The 24,155-nt window shown below is 36.8% G+C and overlaps 1 protein-coding gene across 1 annotated transcript in view; it reads left to right on the forward strand.

Annotated features, from left to right (window-relative positions):
• The window catches only part of Cyyr1 (cysteine and tyrosine rich 1), a 112,863-nt gene that overhangs the window by 84,399 nt on the left and 4,309 nt on the right, over positions 1-24,155 (forward strand). Inside the window, exon 3 of the mRNA XM_046430480.2 lies at positions 11,234-11,391. Coding sequence (XP_046286436.1) covers positions 11,234-11,391 — 158 coding nt within the window. The remainder of the gene's footprint in view (positions 1-11,233; positions 11,392-24,155) is intronic.

The raw sequence follows: 24,155 nt of genomic DNA on the forward strand, positions 1-24,155 counted from the left end.
TTTTATTTAATATATGGAGATGTGCATGTTACTAGATATAGTGAGCAAGTTGGTGTTCTGAGGACCTATGATTATTAGTGGAAGTTTTAGAGGTAAATAATATTGAAAACTATACTCCATTAAGTTTGTTTTTCCATTCTGACCAATCTGTAATGATTTGTTAAAGCACCCGGCAAGAAAATGCATTAGTTTAAACTTAAGTAAGTCAAAATTTTACTGAACTATATTTCTTACAAATTCTCCAAAATATTATAAAGTATTGGTTTTGAAGGGTATGACAATATTGTAATGCATTGACACAAAAAAACACAGATTATTAAGCAAATACTACTGTAGTAGTCCAATGGGCAATTTTTTCTAAGATTTATTCTTCTTTTGTATATTGTTGGAATAGGATTTTTGTCATTGCTCTAATTCATCACATATGGATTTTGATAAAGAAATAGAATGTTTTTACATTTCCTTCTTTAATAAATAAATTTAAATTTTTTTCATGTGTAATTTATTTGTACATTGTAATAGGAAATTAACTCATTTCAAATTAACTCATTTCAAAATTGTGGTCATTTTTCCAGAAAGCTCTCCCTTTTAAAAATTTACCTTTTGCTATGTACTTCTTAAAACCTTTTATGTCCATATGAAAAGTTTCTCTTAGCAAAAATGTTCTACAGTTTGCATACTTTTTACGTGGGCATCAAATATTTCTATGGCCTTTTTTATTTTTCTATATTTTGTGAGTGATGTTACTAAATAATTATGTAAGATGTTCATAAATTCTTTTATTATGCTTATTGCTAAAATGCATTTGTAAATTGAATCATGTCAGAGAACAGAAATATTTCCCTAGAATTTTTCTCACATTTACTATTTTTCTTAAATATTATTTAATAGTAAAATCATGTCAAGATGTCTGTGTGAGGTTGCTTTATAATAACCTAGAATTGTGTTGTCAGTATCATTCTAGCAATGCAACATTATCAGAATCTTTTCTACACATAAAAGCTATTAATGGAATGAAATAAATTATCTTTGAGCCTTGATATAAAAGACAATTTTATATTATTGTCAGAGCCACACTACAAATACATTTAATGTCTAGATTGCAAAATTTCACTGTTACAAATTTTGAGACCATAATTTTGTTCCAATTTCTTTCATTATCATCCAGTAGTCAACATCTACCTATGAAGCTGAACAATAGGAACTTGATACTTACATGCATCTTTAAAGATTTTTTTCCCTTAACATGAGCCAATTTTGATAACAGTATCTGTCCTTTATAATTTAATTTAATTCTGACATTAATTATGTGGAATTAGCTTCAGACTTCACAAGTTTGAGAGCTTATTCCCACCTGTGCTCACTGCAAACACCAGACAGACATAACTTGCAGGTCTCTGAATATCAGATACCCTCATTCCTATGTATGCAACTTGGTTAGAAAGCCAAAGAGATCCCTCAAGGATGGTCACTTGCAAGAACTGCTCATAGGACTCAGGAAAGCACTTTGCTGTTATTGGTCTATTATAAACAAAAAAGATGCACAGATCAAGGTATTGAGGGAGGGGAGCTTGAAGCTTTCAGGCTTCCATGCCCTGTCCAGCACAACACTGCCCCAGCACCTCAAGGCGTTCAACAAGCTGAAAGCCATCTGTATGTATATCATTGTTTTATAGAGACTTCATTAAGTAGGCATATGTTATGGTTTGGATGTGAGGTGCCCCTAAAGCTCATGTGTGAGACAATGCAAGAAGTTTAACAGAGAAATGATTGGGTTGTGACAGTCTTAACCCAACCAGTGAATCAATCTCTGGAATTAATCTCTGGATAGGGATTAACTGAGTGGTAACTGAAGGCAAGTAGGTGTGGCATGAGGAGGTGGGCATCAGGGGCATGGATTTGGGGTTTACATTTTTATCTGGTAAGTGGATCTCTCTCTCTCTCTCTCTCTCTCTCTCTCTCTCTCTCTCTCTCTCTCTCTCTCTCTCTCTCTCCCCTCCTCCCCCTCTCCACTCTGCCTCTGATTCCTGCTTCTCTCTGCCACACTCTTCCACCATTATGTCTCACCGCACTTTGAGCCCTAAAGAATGGAGCCAGCCTCTTATGAACTGGAACCTCTAAAACTGTGAACCCCTAAATAAACTTTTCCTCCCCTAAAATTTTTCTGGTCAGGTCTTTTAGTCTCCACAGTGAAAAAGCTGAGTAAAAGAGCATGTGTGATTAAAATCACAAGTCATTGGTGATAAATTTAACCCTGAATCCTCCTTCCCTTCCTGAAGGTCAGTTAGTAGAGCTGAAAATTCCAACTATTGAATCATACCTCAGTTTTGCTGGTGACAAGTCCCTTGTAGGAGCTCCCAGCAACCAGTCTTTTCATCAGCTTGAGAAAAACACTCATCACTCCAGAGATTCCAACAGTTTTAGGAGCTGTGTGCCAGAAACAGGAAACACTAGAGACCTTATTTATTATTGTCTTTTATTATTCACACTTATTTTTTTTATCACTGATTTATTATAAACAAAAGAGATGTACAAAGGGGAGGGGAGCTTGAAGGTTTCAAATACTTTTTATTTATTTATTCCATGAAACATAAATGATTTTTGTGTTAAGATAGCATCAGAAATATACTAGAGTAACTAATATTAATAGGGTTAATCAAAAAGAATATTCAAACTTTTGCAACTCCTCTGAGTTTCTAATTAAAAGAATGAAAAGAGAATCCCAATACCATAGGGTGTTCAATTGTCAGTACAAATCGCCCCACTTATGCCACAACTTTGCTTTGTTACAATATCTTTAGTGGCATAACTTTTTCAAAAACTTCATCTAGGGAAAATCAACATTAATATATTTGAGAGAATTAAGTCAGGAATCAGTAAATATTGAAACTCGTAGGCATGTAGTCTCCGTCACAACTATCCAACTTTCACTTTGTAGCACCTAAGCAGCCAGACCACACATAAGGAAAGAGTGTGGCTTTGTCCTAACAAAACACTATTTATGAAAACAACTAGTGGGTCTCATTTCACCCATGGCCTTTGTCTGTCTGCTCTTTCACTAAATCAACTAAGAATGCATTCATTTAGAATAATTACAATGAATGATTACAAAGAATAACTTGATCGTATCATGGTTTCCGTCAGCTTTGTTGCTTCTGTGACCAAAATACCTGACAAGAACAAGTCAAAGAGGAAAAGTTTTTATTTGGGGCTCCTGGTTTCCGAGGTCTTTATTTTTAGATGGCTGATTTCATTCCTTGGGGCCTCAGGTGAGGCAGAACATCAGGGAGGAAGTGTGTGGCTAAGGAAAGCACCAGAAAGCAGAAAGAGAAACTTCATTCACCAGGGACAAAATATATACCCACAGCCACAACCCAGTGACCCACCTCCTCCAGCCACACACTACTCACCTGTCTTACCACCCAGTTAATCCATTCAGGTGGGTTCACTGATTAGGTTAAGGCTCTCATGCACCAATCATTTCACCTCTGAGCTTTCTTACCCATGAACTTTTGGGGGACACCTCACATCTGAAACATAATAAATACCTTGGGGTTTTATCTATTGATTGTCATACAAATAAGAAAGCTAACTGTTATTTAGTACTAAGCTCACTCAAAATTACTAAAATAATGAGATATAATTATTTTTGAAATTTGTAATTTCATGAAAGGTGTTATGGCAGTTATCCTGAAAACAGAATGTTCTCATTCTGTGTTTTTGACTAAATTATGCTTTATGAGACAGAAAATCAACAGTTCAAATAAAAATAATCAACAACACTAAAAATAAATTATATTTATTTATTCTCCCAAGAGGGAGGAAATGTAACTTCAGGTTTGATCTATGTTTACAGTTGATATGGTTTTAAGAAAGGATGACATTTCTATTACAGAGTTCTGCAGGTGATAGTTCCATTTTGGCTTAAATATATGTGATTGAATAGTTTATTTGTATGCATAGAAAAAGGTCCATAATCACTAAATATATGTAGGCAATTGCTTTCACACTAAAAACCTAAACGGTATTAAAAGCTGACATTTAAAGACATTTATCATGTATTTATCTTTTCTATAAAGGTATTTATATATTACTTGTGTTTGTAAAAAACTCACTTTGCAATTTTAGACAATACCTTTTTTATTATAATATTTTATTTTTCAATAAGCCCTAATCAGAAGATTCTGAAGAGTAAAGAGTAAAAGGCAGAACAATTAGGAACCTGGTGGACCACAGAACACAACTGTGAGTTCCCTGAGTTTTCAGCTGGAAATACAAAACGCCAGTGGGTTCAGATCATAAAAGCCCCAATAAAAAGATTGCTCTCTCCAGCCAAATTCAGAAAGAGGCAACCTAGAAAGAAAACTTTTAGACATAACCGTTTGACTGTGGTCAAACACTACAGGCAGAACTCAATATAGCCCCACTCCAAAGACCACCAGCAGCTACGCAAGAAAACAAAATCAGGACTGAATGGAGAAAAAGGCAAACCCACAATCATACCTAAGGACTTCAGCACTCACCTCGATAATTGATAGAACATCTCAAAGAAGAATCAGCAAAGGACACAGAAGAACTGAACAACTTCACCAACCAACGGAATCTCAAATCTGTCAAAACACCTATGCAACAGCAGAACTGCACTGAACCTAGAAATAGTCCCAGACAGGCATGGCCAACTGATTTTGACAAAGGGACGAAAGCACGTCAATGGAGGAAGGTCAGTGTTTTCAGTCAATTGGCAATCCATGTAAATAAATAAATAAATAAAATCCTAAACCTGACACCTTATTCAAAAATTAAACCAAATGGATAAAAAGCTTCAATATCAAATGTAAAGCTATACATAAATCCTTTAGAGGAAACATAAGAAGACCTAGGGCTCTGCAAGGAGTTTTTAGACATGACACCAAAAGCACATTCCATGAAAGAAACAATGGAAGGCTTCATTAAAGTTCTTTTATTCTGTCCCTGTTGGGAGATCAACAACAACAAAATACTATGGAGTGGGGGAAATATTTGCAAACCACCTATCTGATAAAGGACTTTTATCTATAATTTAATAAGTCTTTACAAAATTTCAACAGTGAAATAACCAATCCACTTAAAGGGGGGAAAAAAAAGAAGAGACATTTCATTGAGGAAGATATAAAAATGTCAAATAAGTTCATGGAAAGATGTTCAACTTCACTAGCCATTAAGGAAATGCAAATTAAGACTACTACGATGAAGCCAGGCGTGATGGTACACACCTGTAAACCCAGCAACTTGAGAGGCTGAGTTGTTAGGGTTTAGATATGTTCAGATGCATTCCCTAAAATGTTTTCAAGGTGCCAAATTTCTCAATTAATAGTTTCTCTTTCCAACAGTTAAATAAAATTGTTTATATACAGGAAGATTACTGTTTTTTCATTGCTTCTTTTAATTGATAACGCAGTAAATAATGCTATAAGTTCTATACTTGCCAAGTGTTAAACTCTAATTTTACAATTTCGAATGGGTGTCAAAGCATCAAGGACACCAAAATCATGATTTAATCAAAAAACCTCCTTTAATGTGTGAGTTGCAACTTCATTTATTGAGTTTAAGAGCAGGCACTGAGTATTATGGTTTAGATATGAGGCGTCCCCCAAAAGCTCATTTGTGAAACAATGCAATAATGTTCAGAGATGAAGTCATTAGATTATGAGAGAGATGACCTAATCAATGGATTAATCCACTGGTAGGGATTAACTGGACAACAACTGTAAACAGGTGGAGTGTGGCTAGAAGAAGTAGGTCTCTGAGGGCATGTTTTGGGGTTCTGTTTTGCTCCTGGTGAGAGGACCACTCTCTCTGCTTCTTGGTTGCCATGTCCGGTGCTGTTTCCCTCTGCCACACCCTTCTGTCATCATGGTCTGCCTCCCCTCAGGCCTAGAGCTACAGATTGGGCCAACCATAGAATGCAGCTCTGAAACCATGAGCCAAAATAAACTTCCCCTCCTCTAATTGTTCTTGTCAGATCTTTTGGTCATAGCAACTCAAAAGCTAACTAAAACACTGAGACAGAAGGATCACAAATTTAAGCAAGACCATATATCCAAATTTTTTTCAAAGTTCTAGAGATACAGCTCAATGCTAGAGCCCCTCTGGGTTTAATCCCCAGTACTACTTTTAAAAGAAGAAGAAGAAAAAAAGATTGTGTTGAGATATATCACAGCATTAAAACAGTTAAAATTAAAAATTAATGGCACTTATAATGGCAATACCAAGGATGCAGGGAAATTACCACAGGTGCAGAAAACATGGATCTCATACATTGCTGGTATAAACATGAAATGGTACAGGTACTCTGAGGAAAACAGTTTGGCATTTTCTCTGGAAATCAAACATAAATAATATACCTCCTAACAATCATACTCCTGAATATTTATTGTTGAGAAATGAATACTTATACTCAGAGAGAGACCTGTACATGATTGTTTACACCAGATATATTTGCAAAACTCAAAACTTGAAATAACCAAATGGTGCTACAATAAGTAATGATTAAACAAATGGTGTGATATCCATACCATGGAATCCTACTTATCCAGGAGCCAACTGTAATTCACACCTAAAACCTAGAGTGGATTCCAAGAGCACTGTGCTAAGTGAAAACTAGCTGCCTTAGGGGTCATGTATCATGTGATTCCATATATATAACATTCTTGAAATGACAGGTGGAAAGCAAATCAGTGCTGCCAAGGGGTACTGAGAATGGAAAGGAGGAGTGGACGTGACCATGAAGTAGGTGCCCAAGGGAGGTATTTTGTGGTGGAATAGTTTGGAACCTTGCTAGCTGTAATGATCATAAGAACATAAGCACATGTTCAAATGACATAGAACTGGACGCTCTCTTTACACCAATGTGGGTTTTCCCACTCATGCTGTACTATAGTTAAGATGTAACCTTTAGGGGAAATTGGGTGAAAGATACAGCAGACCTCTCTGTTCTATTCTTATGACTTCCTGTGAATTTAAAATTATTCCAAAGTAAGTTTTCAAAGGCAGGAAATATGCAAATCCTGCAAAGCATTCTTTAAAAAAAATACATTCCCTAAAGTGTTTTCAGGATGCTAAATTTCTCAAGTTAATAGTTTCTCTTTCCAATAGTTAGCTAAATCAAATTGTTTATATACAGAAGTTTCCTGGGTTTTTTTCCCATTGTTTCTTTTAATTGATAACAGAGTAAATAATGCTATAAATTCTATACTTTCCATGTGTTAAACTCTAATTTACAATTGATAATGAGTATCAAAGGATCAAGGACACCAAAATCATGATTTAATCAAAAAACTGCTTTAACATATGAGTTGTGACTTCATTATTGACCTTAAGAGCAGACACTTTTGCAGCAGCTGTCAACAGGGAAACAAAATGTGACTAATATTCTACTTTCTTCTATTTAAAAAAGGAATTAATTAATATAACTATGCCCCAATTAGATATCTTAAAAGCTTCCAGAACACATACTTTGAAAACTCTATGCCTGAATAATTGGGTTATTGATTATTTCTGGAACATAAATTCAGCCCTCCAATTTAATCTTATTTAGACATGAAATTACAATAAAAAAGGTTTCCTGATAACGTTTCATCTTCTTATTTCAAATTATCTCCTTTGATAAATCTCTTTTTCTTGAGAAGATTTATGTAATAAATTACTAGATTCTGACATGCTTTAATTACCAATAGCAGCACCTCCAAATATGTCTTATAGTCTGCTTTCATAATTTACTAGCAAAGTGAAAACTCCTGTAGAAGTATCTTAAAGGAGTTTATTGAAATCTTCAATGGTATTCTATTTTTTTCTTAAGTGAGTAGGGAAAAATCCTCAGAAAATACCTTGTGGAAAGTACAAATACAGGTTCACAGTCCCTTATCTGTACTTTCACTTGTCACGAGTTTTTGAAGATCTCAGAATTGCAGGTCAAGGTCTATTGGTGGCAACATCAGACTAGAACAATCCTGAGAATTTTTGGCCATCTCTTTGTAATCTGTGACACTATTTCTTTAAACAGAAAGATTACAGGCATGCAAAGACCCGAAAGACTACTTCTCTTTGAATCCATCTTTAATCCATGAGTGTTAATATTCCTACCTTCATTATAGAAACATAAATATGCTCAGGATGCTACCCAGCTGCTTGTGCAAGTATCATAGAAGACACAGCATACTGTATTTCAAAATCTGAGAGTTCTCATCATGTGAAATGTGATTGGCTCCAATAATTTGCAGTGGAAGATTATGAGTATCTTTAAAAAGTATAAAATAGGGCTGGGGTGTAGCACAGTCAAAGAGTGCTTGCCTAGCATGTGTAAGGCACTGGATTCAATTCTCAGCACCACGTAGAAATAAATAAAATAAAGGTCCACTGACAAATAAAAAAATATTTTAAAAAAAGAAGTATAAAATAGATGTCCAGGGAGCACTGAGAATAGAAAAAAAAACTTTAACACAGAAATCCACAAGCACAAAGATCATGACAAGAAATTCTACAGATTGGCTCCAAATTATCATTTTATAAATGCAGAAACTGAGTAATAGAGAAGCTGAGAAGCTTGCTCAGGGTTCCCCAGTTGGAATGTAGGTTATTTGGGTTCAGAGATTATACTCTTAAACCCAAAATCCAGCAGTCATGGTATTGTGAGAGACAGGGTCTCTGAGGTAAAAGCATGAGGATTTTGTGAAAGTTTATTTTCTTTCCAGCAAAAGTTCAAGGTTTAAGATACTGGAAATCAGGTGCATGATATCCAAGTTTGATATTGGAGAATCTTTTCATGGAGAAAAATGAACAGCCCACAGGAAAAGGTATAGGAAAACTGACCTCAGTTGGTCTTTATCTGTGGAGGTCACCTGTCAAATTCTGGTCATGAACACTGAAATAACAAGCACCTATTTAAAGCCTCTCTCTCTCTCTCTCTCTCTCTCTATATATATATATATATATATATATATATATATATAAAGAAAATGTATTTAGGGGTTGGGGATTTAGCTCAATGGCAGAGCACTTGTCTAGCAACACAAGGCCCTGAGTTCAGTCCTCAGCCTTGCAGGGAAAAGAAGGAGAAGGAGAAGGAAAAGGAGGAGGAGGAGGAGGAGGAGGAGGAGAAGGAGAAGAAGAAGAAGAAGAAGAAGAAGAAGAAGAAGAAGAAGAAGAAGAAGAAGAAGAAGAAGAAGAAGAAGAAGAAGAAGAAGAAGAAGAAGAAGAAGTATTTCTGTATTTGTCTGTTTTCAATTACTATAATGAAATACCTGAAGCTGGGTAACATTTTTAAAAAATTGTTTGTTTAGCTTGTACTTTTGGAGTCTGAAAGTCCAAACACCTCTGGCAAAGTTTCCTGTGACTGTGTCACATCATGGCAGATGGCATTGTGATGGGAGCATGTTGAGAAGGAGCAATCACATGATAAGACAGGAAGAGAGAGAGCAATTGGAGAATCATGTTAATTGTTTACAAGGACATGTGCCCAGTGACCTCCCAACCTCCCACTATGCCCACCTCTTAAAGATCTCACCACTTCCTAATATCACAACACTAGTGACCATGCTCCTATCACATGAGCCCCTGGGTACACATTTAAACCAGAAGTAAACCACAGCAGAGGGGATTCAAAAATCCCCAGACATTTGAGGAAAACAAACATAAAAGGGGTCAAAATGAACAATCAATGAAAAGGAACACAGGCTAGAGGAAACAGAAAAATTAAGGCAAGTTTTAAGTGAATATATCATAAGTACCTCAGAGAATAAGAAACAAGACTGAATTCACAAACACAAAAGAGGTTGCTATTTTTTTAATGAGAAGAGCTTACTGGCATGCAAAGACCTGAAAGACTGCCTCTGTTTGAATCCGTCTTTAAGAATGTTGTTCCACAACTTTGGATTGGTCAGAGGGCAGGGAAGGCAGGGGAGGGGCTGTGGGACTGGGAAGGATGGTGGAATGAGACGGGCATTATTACCCTATGTACATGTATGATTGTACGAATGGTGTGACTCTACATCATGTACAACCAGGGAAATGAGAAGTTGTGCTCCATTTGTGTACAGTGAGTTGAAATGCATTCTGCTGTTGTGTATAACTAATTAGAACAAATTAAATAAATAAATAAATAAATAAAAGTGGTTCTACAAAGCAGTTCAGCAAGACATAGCAGGAATGGGGTCCAGAAGCTTCATCTGAAACCACTAATGAAGGTCAGAGTGGACAATTCCTTTATTTCCCCATATTTATAAAATAACTGCTCTATCTCTATTTAAAAGATTGATATTTAGAGATATAGTTTTACCTCATTGCAGTTATTCTGTAAATACTGTTAAAACTTGCTTTTTTGTTCATATATTATTACTAAATTAACCATGTTCTGTGAACATTTCACTACAATCATGTTGATGAATATCCTTGTTATTATTTGTATACAAATGTGCTGTTTTTCCTTAGGGAAAATTGTTCGAAATGATACTGACTAGTCAAAATTTTCATTTTGATAGATTTTTTTCATTACTTTTCAAATTAGTAGATGAATATAGTTGCCTCCAAATTATCCACAAATAAAGATAATGTTTTATCTCATGCATTTTTTTATATTTATGGTTTCGTTGCATGAGCTAAAACTTTTTGGAGAAAACTATTAGCATGAGTAGGAATAGAAGTTATGCTTAAGTTGTTCCTGATTTTAATGGGAATGCTTGTTTGTTATACTTTTGAATATTAACGAATATGATGTTGGCTTATTTTTCATTCTGTGGTTAAAAAAATCCTCTGAAGAGTTTGAATTAAGAATAAATATTAAATCATATTTGGTATCATGTCATTTATCAGATTGTCTTCATTAAACACATACATACTGTTCTCAATAGACCAGATTCTTTGCTGCTTAGGTACACAGCAGAATGGGTTTTTAATTATCTTTTCAGATTGCCTACACAGAGAATTGTGTGTTGTATAAATACATCCACTCTTAAAACCAGCACCAAAATGATGATTGGTCAACTGTGCTAGAAGAGGATTCCCTAAAAGTTTATAACTTATCCTTACCTGTTGAAATACAGACTGTTTGCTTGACTGACTCAAGGAATTCTCTTTTTAAAAGTTGTCCATCAGAACATCTGTAAAGAAGCACTTGTCCTATAGCCATGGAGCCGTATTTGAACGACTAAAGAATCCTTGAAGTCCTTTTTAACGAAGGTGCTTTTGTTTGTCCTTTTAGGGGCACTGCAATTGCTGGCATCGTCTTTGGAATCGTGTTCATCATGGGGGTCATTGCTGGAATTGCCATATGCGTCTGCATGTGCATGAAAAACAACCGGGGCACCCGGGTGGGTGTCATCAGAACCACCCACATCAATACCATCTCCTCCTACCCTGGTGAGAAAAACTGCCTTCTCCTGAAGGAGGAGTCCAATTTTCTTTCTTAGACTCAAATCCTTAGAGAGGAAAAAAAAATTAAAGACTCTATGTGAAATAATCTCAGGTTTCTAGGGTATTTCTAAGTAAATGTAGTTTGAAGCTCTAGCTTTGAATAGAGATTATTTAGACCCAAGTAAGAAAATCCATTTTGTATTTGAGGGTATTCATATTTTCAATGGATCTCTCATTGACTACAATTGCCAGTCAGCCAGAATGAAGATAAATAGACAATTCACACACACCATCTACCTACCACTGAGCCTGACAGGTAATTACAGAGAAAGCATGTCTCGGGAAACTGGTATCTGATTTAATAGCATATATGTCTTGAGAAAAATTATTTTAAAAAGTTTTCATGTGTCCTCATTATACTAAAAGAAGAGCTTTCACATAATATTAAAATTCTCAACAAAGAGCAACAAAGGTAATATATTATTAATTTGACAAGTATTTGTTGAAAATCTGCTAGAAACTCCACATATAAATGTATCGAGTACATGTGATTCCATAAACAAAATACTGCATTTTGCACTAGAGATTTCAATAGTGCTTTCATTGTCAATCTTCATATATACTACTTGGCATATAAAAGGCAAGTGAATTCTTACTTTGACACACTCTTAGAAAATAATTTCCCCTTCACCCTTAAGTCCTCTCTAAGTCCCTGCAATAAAGAAACAGGGTGCCTTTAAAATATAGTCTACCCTATGCATCAATCCTATAATTCTTTCTTCCTTTTTAAATCTTTTCTCTATTCATTTGAGGGAGCAAGTTTCAGATGAATGTGGGAATGATGACTTCTGCAGTTCCTCTTTGCCAGTTCTTCCTCTTCCCTCCTATCTTCGTGTTGCAGTGTCTTGGGGCTCTGCATCTTCTTCCATGCGTACTTTAACTGTACCATTTGACTTTGCAATGAAAGTACCACTTATATGCTAATGTTTCCCCAAAGTTATATAATATCTCCAATCCAAACCTCTGCTCTGAATTTCAGATTCATTTTATCCCAGGGCGTATTGGACATCCCCACTGTGTGTGCCTAATAAGCATGCCAACTGTGACATATTTAAAGCTATTTTTCTGATCTTCTCCCCAAATCCCTTCTAGCCACAACTTCCTCCATTTCAATGGATGGCAACTCTAGCCCTTTAGTTAAGACCGAAAACCTTGAAGACACCCTTGATTCCTCTCTTTCTCTACATACAGTCTACCAGGAAAATGTTGCAGCTGTAGTTTCAAAATATATTCAGTATCTGACTCCTTCCTGCAGCGAGAAGCAGAAACTGTTACTTCCCTAGTGGGAACAGCACTGTCAGCCCTCGCCTGTCACTGCCTTAAAGTTCTGGCAGGTCTCCCAGCATCCTCCCTGGGCCCCCGGGATCTATTTTCAACAAAGTAACCAGCACAAGACTTTTTACCTAGATGTCACACACTCCTGTGCTCACAATCTTCCAGTGGCTCCCCATGTCCCCTAGAGGAATTTATCCCAATGTAAAAAGCCATTTCTTTATTGGGGCTTTCGAAATACTGTATTAATTGGCCCTTTCTCCTTTTCTTTCTGTCTCCTTCCTTCCTTCCCTTTCTTTCTTTCTTCCCTCCTTCCCTCTCTCTCTCTCTCTCTCTCTCTCTCTCTCTCTCTCTCTCTTTCTTTCTTTCTTTTCCCTTTATTTATTAAGGCTCATTTCCTTCTCCTCTCTCCCTTCCCACCCTGGCTCCAGTGCACTTTGTCTCTTGCTGTTCCCCGAACACAGGGCACACTCCCATCTCAGAGCTTTACCAAGGTCACTGCCTCCCTCACTTATTCAACTTTTTGGTCAAAGATCATGTCCTAATGGAGCCTGAATGAATCCCCCTCTTAAGATCCTAATGTGTCCCACCCAACAGCATCCCAGTCCTCCTTATGTTACTCTTGTTTTCGGGGTTCTTTTGTTCTTCTAAGATGCATATAGTTTAGCTAATAATGATATGATATTTATTGTCAATTATCTAATGCTGGGCTTAGCACATAGTGAGTATCCAGAAAACAGCTTGATGATGAAAAACCCACCTCATGACAAGACCTGATTTAGTCTTAGATCAATACCTATGGAATTGACCTTAAGTTTTCACCATGTAGCTTTTACTCCCTTCAGAAGTATGCTAGTCAGCTCTTGTCAATGTGACAGATACTTGAGGAAAAAAACCTGGAGGAAGAAAGATTTCTTTTGGCTCATAGTTTCAGATATTTCAATCCATGGTCAGCTGCCTTCAAGGCAGAAACAGGGAGGAAGGTCATGGTGGAGGAAAGTTACTCAGCTCATGGCAGCCAAGAAGCAGAAGAAGGAAAGGTCCAGGAGCAAGTCCCCAAGGACATGCTCCCAGTGACCTACCTCCTCCTACCATGCCCCACCTGCCTGTGGTTTCCACTACTTCTAAGTATTTCAGTCAGTTATCAATGTATTGATCCACTAATAAGGTCAGAGTCCTCAGGATTCAATCATTCTTCAAAGGCTCTACATCTGAACCTTGCTACATTGGGTAAGCCTTCGACGCATGAGTCTTTGGGGAACTTCATATCCAAACCATAACAGAGAACAATTTGTGATTTAAAATATCCCCAACTTGTCAAGAAGGTAAAGATGTTGGGACTAGGATAAAAGGAGAAAAAGAGATGAAACTATTTGTTATTCTTCACATCTCCCCATTTTTTCCCTGAATCAAACCATAACCCAAGAACAGAACACAGGAAAATCAAGTAGAGACATTAATTGGAGAGAAGGCAAGGAGAAGTGCTCCATAAGTATTACTCTACATACACATTTGCTTGACCAAAAGAAAAAGTTTATATTCAATTTTAAATCAAATAAATGTACTTTTATAAAATATTTTATATTTAATTTTATCTTTCTTCAAATACAAATCTTGTATCAAACCAGAAAATATCACTATTTTAAAGTGAGGTCACATTTTTTTAGGTGTGCAGTTTCTGTTTTGCACCTAGAATCCTGTTTAACTCTACAGTGGCTCCTTCCATAGTGGCAGGTCATAGCAGTATGTTGCAATTCCAATAAATGCATTGTTCTGGAAACAGAACATGCTGGAAGTGTTTTTCTTGCAAAAATAGCCTAGATCTTCAAAAGCCTAATGTGCTTGATTACTTCTCATTTCCTTCTCAAAGTCACTAATTAAGCTTTTACTTAAAGGATCAGGAAACCACACATAATGGTATTGACTGCTTTTCAAAATCTTTCATGTGTGGAAATGCAAGACTTTTACCCACATTAATTAATTAACCCTGTGAAAATTGAGATAACAACCCAACTCATTGTGTTGTCTAGTCCTACAGCCTAGAAGCCAGATAAATGAGAAGAACATCACTTAAAGAAAGATGTCTTGTCCCATGGTGAAAGTACTTAGTGGGAACCCTGCAGTGAATATTACTGCTCTGTACAGGGAGAAGAGAATGTCATTCTGCTGTCACTTCTAACCCTTTCTTGGAGAATGACCTTCCCAAATTAAACTTTTCAGCTGTATTGGGTAGAATAAACAGGAGTCCTCTTTAGTTGCAATTATTTTTAAAATAGTTAGTGTGAAGATAAGAAGTGTTGAGTTGTACATTTTCACTCTTTTCAAAGAAAACTTCAGAGTAAACAAAGAAAAATGATCATCTTAACCCTTTTTCGAAAAGTAGGTTGGGCTGATACACATATAAAAGAAAATAATATAGTGAAGCCGTAACAAAAATTGGCAGATATAAAAATCAAATGCAAACAGAAAAGAAAGCAAGCGATTTTAATCCCATCAAGAAAATGGAGGTTTGAAGTACAGTATTGAGTCTCGTAGGAGAGATAAATGGTAGATGGATAGATATTGGAGAAGTGGGCAGGGTCTCTTCCTAACAAAAGAACACACAAGGATAAACATTGAAGGAAACTGTAGAATTGGGGGGGGGGAAATTACCCCTTTAAAATCATCATAAGCTTTGGACCAAAATCTTCATCAACAGTCACTAACACTAGAGGAGAATGTTGCCAAGGAGCAAGATATTTGCAGTGCTTAATGTTTAGCGGATGTCTGGTTTAATGTCTGGTGGATGTTTTTTTCTCAGTTAATAAGAGGAAAAAGAGTAACTATTCAGATTCATCTTGGCCAGATTATCAAAATTAAGAGCACCATAGAGGGACAGATGGGTGTTATACATCCTGTTTGTAGTGTTCTTTCTGGGCGTTCACAGCCTGGTCGTTAGCATGAAAGGTATCTGACAAACCCAAGTTGTCATTGACCCAGAGACTAAAATAAATAGCATTTATTTGAAAACAAAAATCACAATTCAGGTACACTGAGTCAGGTCAGCCCTTAAGAGTGTCCTGTAAGGCAAGTGCAGGAGAGATTTCATAGGAGATTATTAGAGAAAGCTGTTTTCAGGGTAAATTCATTGGCCAGGCAGGAATTCTAAATCACAAACCTGTTCTGTTTGACTAGTTAACTGGGGTACTGCCAGCTGAGGACTGGGGACTCTGACTTCAATTGTTCATCCAGTCTACTGGAACATTCTGTGGTTTGATCTTTAGCAGTGTTAGTGCAATTGTATCACATTCTCCTAGCTCCTGTTAGAAAGCATTCGTTTTAGTTATTTCGTTTTCTTTTACATTTTATAAAGCAACTGGCCTGTAATCTTTACTATCTCTTGAAAATACTTCATTGGGAAACAACGCTCCATACGCCTCACTGCATTCAGAAACAAAAGCAACCTTAGTACATGCACTAGACACAGGAAGACTTCTGAGTACTCACCAAACCTCTTTCAAGACCAGAAATTTATATTGAAGAAAATGCCTTTATTTGTACTTAATATGAAAAAAAAAGGTTCAGGTCCTATGTGACCTTTTTAATACATGAAAATTCATACTAGAGAGGTTCTCTGTAATAAAGTTGTGACTGTGAACTTGAAGACACGACTCCTACTGGAGGAAAACAAAACAGATGGAAGGAATGTGGTTGTCTTCACCCAGGCAAGCTGTTCCAGTAACCTGCTTCAGAGAACCCAAACATGAAGTGAAAAAGCTTTCTCTGCAATTATATTAATTATACTTATAGAATCAGTACTGCAGATAAACTTATGAAGGTATTGTAGGATGAAGCAGAGATAACAAGTTCAAGTGTCCTGCTATATGATGGGTCAAGAAAAGTGGGATGGACATGAAATCAGAGGTTTTTTGCTTTCCATTAGTTAATCCAGATCCTGGTGTCTGGTTCCTCTAGCAAATACACTGATGGGAAAGGTCAAGGAGGAAACTGACAAACACTGAAGGTAGAGGGGATTGTTGAAAATCAGGGTCCATGAGTATGTGGAATAGGATTTAATACACAGTAGACTGGGTAGCCTTGGATGGAATCAGAGAGTGCCTTAACAGAGGGCAGGCAGTGCATGGATGAGGTCAGCTGTAGATGTGGGGATCAGAGTATGAGGATCTTCACTTCTGCTGGTGCCTATTTTTTTCAGTAAAATGAGAAGGAAGTTTCCCTCCAAAGGGTAGAATACAAAGAAGAAAACACGAAACTCATCTCAGAAAATGGGGTGTGAAAAATGCCTTAAGGTATATATGATTTCCAAGCAATACCAAGGGTCCCCACTCTTAAGAAAATGATCATTTATTTAAAGTGAGATCAGTTAGCATGATTGTACTTTGTTTCTAGGCACATTAAGCTCCTGGATAAAAAAAAAATGAAGGGCAGCCAAAAATGTTGGGTTTCATCAGGACTAGGGAGAAAAAGAGATAAGGTCATTGACCATAGATGCAAAGGAACCATCTTAGTGATGAAGCATAGATCTAAGCTGAATGAAGAAGAACTTTATGAAGATGGCAAAGAGATGACATACATTTAAATTGATTTTTTAAAATTGCCACCTATAAACATGAAATCCCAGATGTGGTGGAATGGACATTCTAGGAAGATAAAGGGTACTGGTCAGATTTGTAAACTGAGATTTACAAAATAGCACCATCATTGATGATAACATGAATGAGGAAAACAATTGAAGGTAGAAATGTCAGGGGACTGAAAAGCGGTCTTACATGGACGTTCAAATGACAGAAAAATAGTAATAGATGAGGGGAAGGAAAAATAGGTGGACCAGATTCTAAGTCTCCAATGAATAGGGGTTTGGGGCAAGATGGGCCAGAGACATCAATAAAAAGAAACAGAAAGTAGTATAATCTGGTGGCATATGTGTTACAAAAGAGCTCGGATTTTTAAAGAGGGAAAATAGACAATAGTTGGAAAAATAGATAGGAAGACCACAGATAACTCTGAGCAAGTTCTGACCCTATAGATTGTGGGATGTGGGAGAAATATAACAGTTCCAATTTGACAGTGCTGCAAAGGAAACCATCCTGCTGTGGAAAATCAGATTTCAGTAAGAGTAGAAAGGTGTTTTGGATGTTCGCTTCCATCCCTGAGAGAACTGTCTCAGGCAATCTTGTCCCTTCTCAAACCTTAAAAAAAAAAGTCTATTTAGGGCCTTTCTCACTCTCAGCAGTTGTCTTTTCATCACATCTTATTTCCCAGAGAAACAGACACAATCATAAAAGAACTTCCTCATGTTCTGAGCTGGAGTGGTGAAGGAAGGGACAGGGACACACGGGACTTTTGTGGTGACAGGCTTTGTTTTCCGCTGAGCACAGTCCAGTGGGTGGAGGAGCTTTGGAAAAATCAATCAGATTAGATGTGCAGAAGCTTCCTGGGTTAAGTTTACAATGAAGCCTATTCTGGGAGATTGTCCTTGTCATAGTAACAGAGGGATGTAAAATATGACAGGACTTGTCTTGATGTCCTCTGAGAGGAAGGGGAACAATGAGTTCTAATATCTCTTAGTATCTTAGTCATTGTGGAAGAGAAACAGGTAGTACTGTTTGTGTGGCTGAGCAGGGGCACTAGCTATCTGGCAGGAGCTTTGTGGGCTTCTGTTTAAATCCTCTGCTCAGGTGACTTGTGAATAGGGGTTCTGGAAGAGTGGAAGAAGAGATCTGCACCTAGCAATAAAAAAGTAAAAATTGTCTTTAAAACTAAGATGAGATTTGCAGTCCACCAAACATTAAAACCATTTAAAATCAGTAGTAGTTTAAATGAGGTATTTTTAATATTAAGAAAGCCTTACTCTTGGAACCAGAACATTATATTAGAATTGTACATATTCTAAAGTACACAGCAAATCAGTGTGAAAGTTGAGGGTTATTTGATAAGGCCACATTTAGATAATTTGGTTTGCACAAAACTTAAAAACTTAGAAAAAATAAACTTTGATGCAAAAACATATAGCAAAATAACAAATGTAAAGCAGCATTAAGTATATAAACACAAATGGATAAACTCAAAATAATTATATATCAGATATCTGAAAAAGAAGACTAACTATATGCTTATAAAAACAGAGAATAATGAAGATGAAAAGGCACATTTTGTTATATACAAGCTTGAAATTTCAGTATACTAATGTGGTACAAATTGCATAATGAAATAAACTATTTTTACAAATTATCCCTAAAAGAAAAAGCAGGTAATTTTGTATGTTGTTTATATTTTTTACCTTAATTTACCTTAACTCTAATTGAGCTCAATTTGTAAGTTATCAGTGCAGAACAAAAATTTCACATGGTATGAAAACAGAAAACCTAATGTAAAATAATGTAAACCCTAGCTATTATCAAAGAACTGACAAAGTAAAATAAAGAGCTATATTTTTTCTTTCATTAAATTGAAACAATTCTTTCTGAAAATAATACCATAGTATGTTCTAGACAATAAAATTTATGTTATTTTGGCCAGTTTAGTCAACTTCTGGAATTTTATTCTAAAGAAATCATTTGAAAAAGTCTCTGTGCAAGAAGATAGCCATCTCACACCTATTTATAATAATAAGAATTTTAATCTCAAAATAACTGAATGATCAGTAGAATCTTATGCAACCATAGCAATAAGTCTGTGAAGAATATGTAGCAGAATGAAAAAGATATAATGCAAAGTGGAAAAACATTTGGCATTGTATGTGACTGCAAAGATATAAATATACATAAGCAACTGGAAGATAATATGTAAAGATTTTATTTGTCAAATTGAGATGACAAAATCATGGATGATTTTCTTCCATTTTACAAATGTTCTAAAATCCTTTGTGGGTAAACAGATGCAACTGGTTTAGAACACAGTGCTAAGTGAAATAAGCCAGACTCAGAAAGGCAAGGATCCTATATTTCTTCTCTCTTCTACGCAGAAGCTATAAAGTAAAAAGGTATTAAAAGGCAGGGATGGATCTCATGAAAATAGAAGAATCTTCAGTAGAGGAGAGAAGGAGACCAAGGAGGTCTGAATATACCACGTATGAATATACCACACTTACCACACTAATCCCACTTTTATATATAACTTTCACCAATGAAAAAATGTATACATGTAAATAAAGAAAGGAAAGACTGAAGAGTAGAGAAAGGGGAACTGGGGGAGAAAGGTGGAGAGGGAAAAGAAGACATACTGGGAATAAATTAGAGTAAATTATGTGTGTACATGAATATGTCACAGTGAACCTCAGTATTATGTATAATTATAATACAGTGATAAAAACACAAAAAAGAAAATGTTGCTTTACAGACTAACTCGCTTTAGATTCATTTTGAAAACAAATAAGATAATAATGTTGAATAGTTTTGATGACACCAGGCATCTATTTTAAAAATAGTGGTCTGACCCTAAGATACCATCACACTCCAGTAAGATTGGCAGCCATTATGAAGTCAAACAACAACAAGTGCTGGCGAGGATGTGGGGAAAAGGGTACACTTGTACATTGCTGGTGGGACTGCAAATTGGTGCAGCCAATTTGGAAAGCAGTATGGAGATTTCTTGGAAAGCTGGGAATGGAACCACCATTTGACCCAGCTATTCCCCTTCTTGGTCTATTCCCTAAAGACCTAAAAAGAGCATGCTACAGGGACGCTGCTACATCGATGTTCATAGCAGCACAATTCACAATAGCAAGACTGTGGAACCAACCTAGATGCCCTTCAATAGACGAATGGATAAAAAAAAATGTGGCATTTATACACAATGGAGTATTACTCTGCATTAAAAAATGACAAAATCATAGAATTTGCAGGGAAATGGATGGCATTAGAGCAGATTATGCTAAGTGAAGCTAGCCAATCCCTAAAAAACAAATGCCAAATGTCTTCTTTGATATAAGGAGAGTAACTAAGAACAGAGTAGGGACGAAGAGCATGAGAAGAAGATTAACATTAAACAGGGATGAGAGGTGGGAGGGAAAGGGAGAGAGAAGGGAAATTGCATGGAAATGGAAGGAGACCCTCAGGGTTATACAAAATTACATACAAGAGGAAGTGGGGGAAAAGGGAAAAATAATACAAGGGGGACAAATGAATGACAATAGAGGGGGTAGAGAGAGAAGAGGGGAGGGGAGGGGAGGAGAGGGGAGGGGGGATAGTAGAGGATAGGAAAGGCAGCAGAATACAACAGACACTAGTATGGCAATATGTAAATCAATGGATGTGTAACTGATGTGATTCTGCAATCTGTATATGGGGTAAAAATGGGAGTTCATAACCCACTTGAATCAAAGTGTGAAATATGATATATCAAGAACTATGTAATGTTTTGAACAACCAACAATAAAAAATTTTAAAAAAATAAAAAATAAAAATAAATAAATAAATAAAAATAGTGGTCTGAGTGGGTGAACATACTAAATTCCTCCTCTGAATATTATAGTGTTCCTCCATTATTTTTTTATGTTATAGACAACTACATCTGACATGGCGTAAGTTACCCAACTTATAGCAAAGCATTATATATTGGTTATGAAAGAGTTTCAAAGGCTCTCCACTGCATCCGCACATTTTTTCAAAGATTATTTCAGGTATAAAAAAGAACAAAACCTCTGAGGGTTAATCAAGAAGTCTATAATTGATTAATACCTTGAAAAGTTTATTTCCTAGTAGAACTTATTATCAGTAAGAAAGATAACAAAGTCCACCAGTATACAAGTATCATTGGAAAATATTTTCTAGCAACAGTTATGATAAAAATGCACCATGTTAATTTCATGATGAATCATCCTTAAAATACTAACTTTCAATATTATGTTATTGCTTTATCAAAATTCTGAGGTTATATGTATAAAAGAACACTGTTTCATACCTGAGATGTTCATGTTCAACATGCAGCTGTGGAAACACTAAGGATATCTCACTGAAACATCATCCAGCAGTTTTTATGCAGATGGCCCAGTGCAGACACTTTGTTATGGATACAGCAACACACACCAGGAGTCCAAGACATGGACTGGTATAGAGTCAATTGGCAGGATAAGTCAGAGTATGTTCTTAAGCAGGAAGGGGAAAATCCTCAATGTACAGTTTTACTGTCACAGAAAGCTGTGGAATGGGGGTCAAATTGGACTTTACATGAAGGCTGTAGTGTTCCCTTCTTTGATTTGGATAAAGTTTTTCATAAACCTTTTTTATCTAAGTCCTCTTAAGACTTAATGCAGCCAACAAGTCGTAAAGTTCAGAGGGAAAGTGTGCTGTTATTCCACAGTGTTGTAGAAAACACAGCTTAGAGTAGCGCAGGTTGAAGGAGTGTTAGAGACTGAAAACGCCCTCGTTGATTTTTTTCCAGAACTGCATCCTCTGCTGAAAGCCCTCAGCCTGCTCAGTGTCCACCAGGGACTTAGCAACCGCCCTCAGGAACATCTCACTTAGATCTCTGGTTCCTTCTTCCCCTTTCTGTAGGTTACTCAGTCCCGCATCATCATATCCTCCAGCTCTAAGGAGGTCTGTAAATGGTTCCATGATCAAGCACTTGACAAAGAGGCAAGCCAGAGCAATCCAAAAGGAAACATACTGGCAGGAGCCTAGCAGTTGATGCCCCATGTTTGTCTATCCCTGTTTAGCAGAACATGGCTAAGTTCTTAGTAGAAGGAGCACAATTTAGAAGACACTTAGAAATATATTTATATAGATAGTTGCACTCTAATGTTTAAGGCTTAGCCATTCATTTGCATTATCATGACACAGATCTTGAGACTGAGGCTGCATTCACAGTAACCAATTAAGGCATGTTGATTTCCAAACACAGCCAGGATCTTGAGGATGATTCAGCTTCTGCCATACCTTCAGAATGGCTGCTGAGGGGTTGCTCAGCTGGTGCAGAGTGATTAATTCCTCAAAGAGCTGGATGAAATTCAGCTTAAAGGGGAGTCTCTCTTCTGATCTTGGAGACAGGATTGAGATCACTACAAAATAGACATCCATACGTAGTCATCATAAAGTGTTTTAAGTGTGATTTTAAAACACACATATAAATAAATTCAAGACAATTTTTTCAAATATTTAGAAAATTAAATTCATCATTCTGAAACCTGCTTGTCACATAGAGTAGATAGATTGATAGATCAATGGAGCAATCATACTTCTGCATCTTCTTTCTCACTGTCATCCCTTTTTCCACATACCCAGGCATCCCCTAATCACCTAAGTACTCAAAATGCTTGGCTCATCAGGGCATATATGAATGTTTTCTCCTCATTATCATGAATCCCTTATTATTGTTTGACTGTGAGGGGTCCCCCAAGAGCTCATGTGTGGGACAATGCAAGAAGGTTTAGAAGAGAACTGATTGGGTTATGAGAGCCTTAACCCAATCGATGAATTAATCCCCTTGTAGAGATTAACTGAGTGGTAGCTGAAGGTGGGTAGGGTGCGGCTGGAGGAAGTGGGTCATTGGGAGCGTGCTTTGGGGGTATGTTTTTGTATCTGGCAAGTGGAGTCTCTCTCAACTTCCTGATCATGATGTGAATTGCTTCCCTCTTTCGCCATGATGTTCTGAAGAACATCACCTTGAGACCTGAAGAACACAGTCTGATGTCTATGGACTGAAACCTCTGAAACTATGAGCCCTCAAATAAACTTTTCCTCCTCTACAGTTGTTTTGCTTGGGTCTTTTAGTCACAGCAGTGGAAAAAGCTGACTAAAACATCTCTTAGGTATGCTCCTAAATCAGTTCACCTTTTCTTCAGTTTTCCTGTGTCCGTGCTGCTTAAAGCATCGTCTTCCTGCCAGGCACAGTGGTGCATGCCTATAATCCCAGCCGCTTTGGAGACAGAGGCAAGAGTATTACAAGTTCAAAGCCAGCCACAGCAAAAGCAAGGCACTAAGCAACTCAGTGAGACCCTTGTCTCTAAAAGAAAATACAATAAATAGGACTGGAGACGTGGCTCCGTGGTTGAATGCCCCTGAGTTCAATCCCTGGTACCCCTACCCCCCTTAAAAAGGAATCCTTTTCCCAAAGCATATTCACTAATATATTAAAAAACATATCTGATAACTCTGCAGTGCACACCATAAAGACACTCGGAGCCTGCCATGATAATGTAGCCACACTCCACAATGTCTTTCCCTATTTCCCCTCCACAGGCATCTTGCTTAAACAACAGTGCTCTCTCCTGCTTCTTTGCTTTGGGTCAAACTTGAATTGTTCCTCATCTTTTTCTCTCTTTGCTCCTCAGCATCATACTTCCCAGGATCTCTCCCTATGCCTCCAATTCTAAACACCTCCATCCATTTGCCACATTTCACAACACTTATCCTTTCACAGTATACGTATTTTTGACCTGAAAAAAAAATTTTTTTCAGACAAAAATTATGCTCCCTATCAAAGTATCCAGTCCAGTGGTC

The sequence above is a fragment of the Marmota monax genome, unplaced genomic scaffold (genome assembly GCF_021218885.2).
Source record: "Marmota monax isolate L192 unplaced genomic scaffold, Marmota_monax_Labrador192_F-V1.1 WCK01_AAM20220418_F8-fsc00016, whole genome shotgun sequence".
Lineage (NCBI taxonomy): Eukaryota > Metazoa > Chordata > Mammalia > Rodentia > Sciuridae > Marmota > Marmota monax.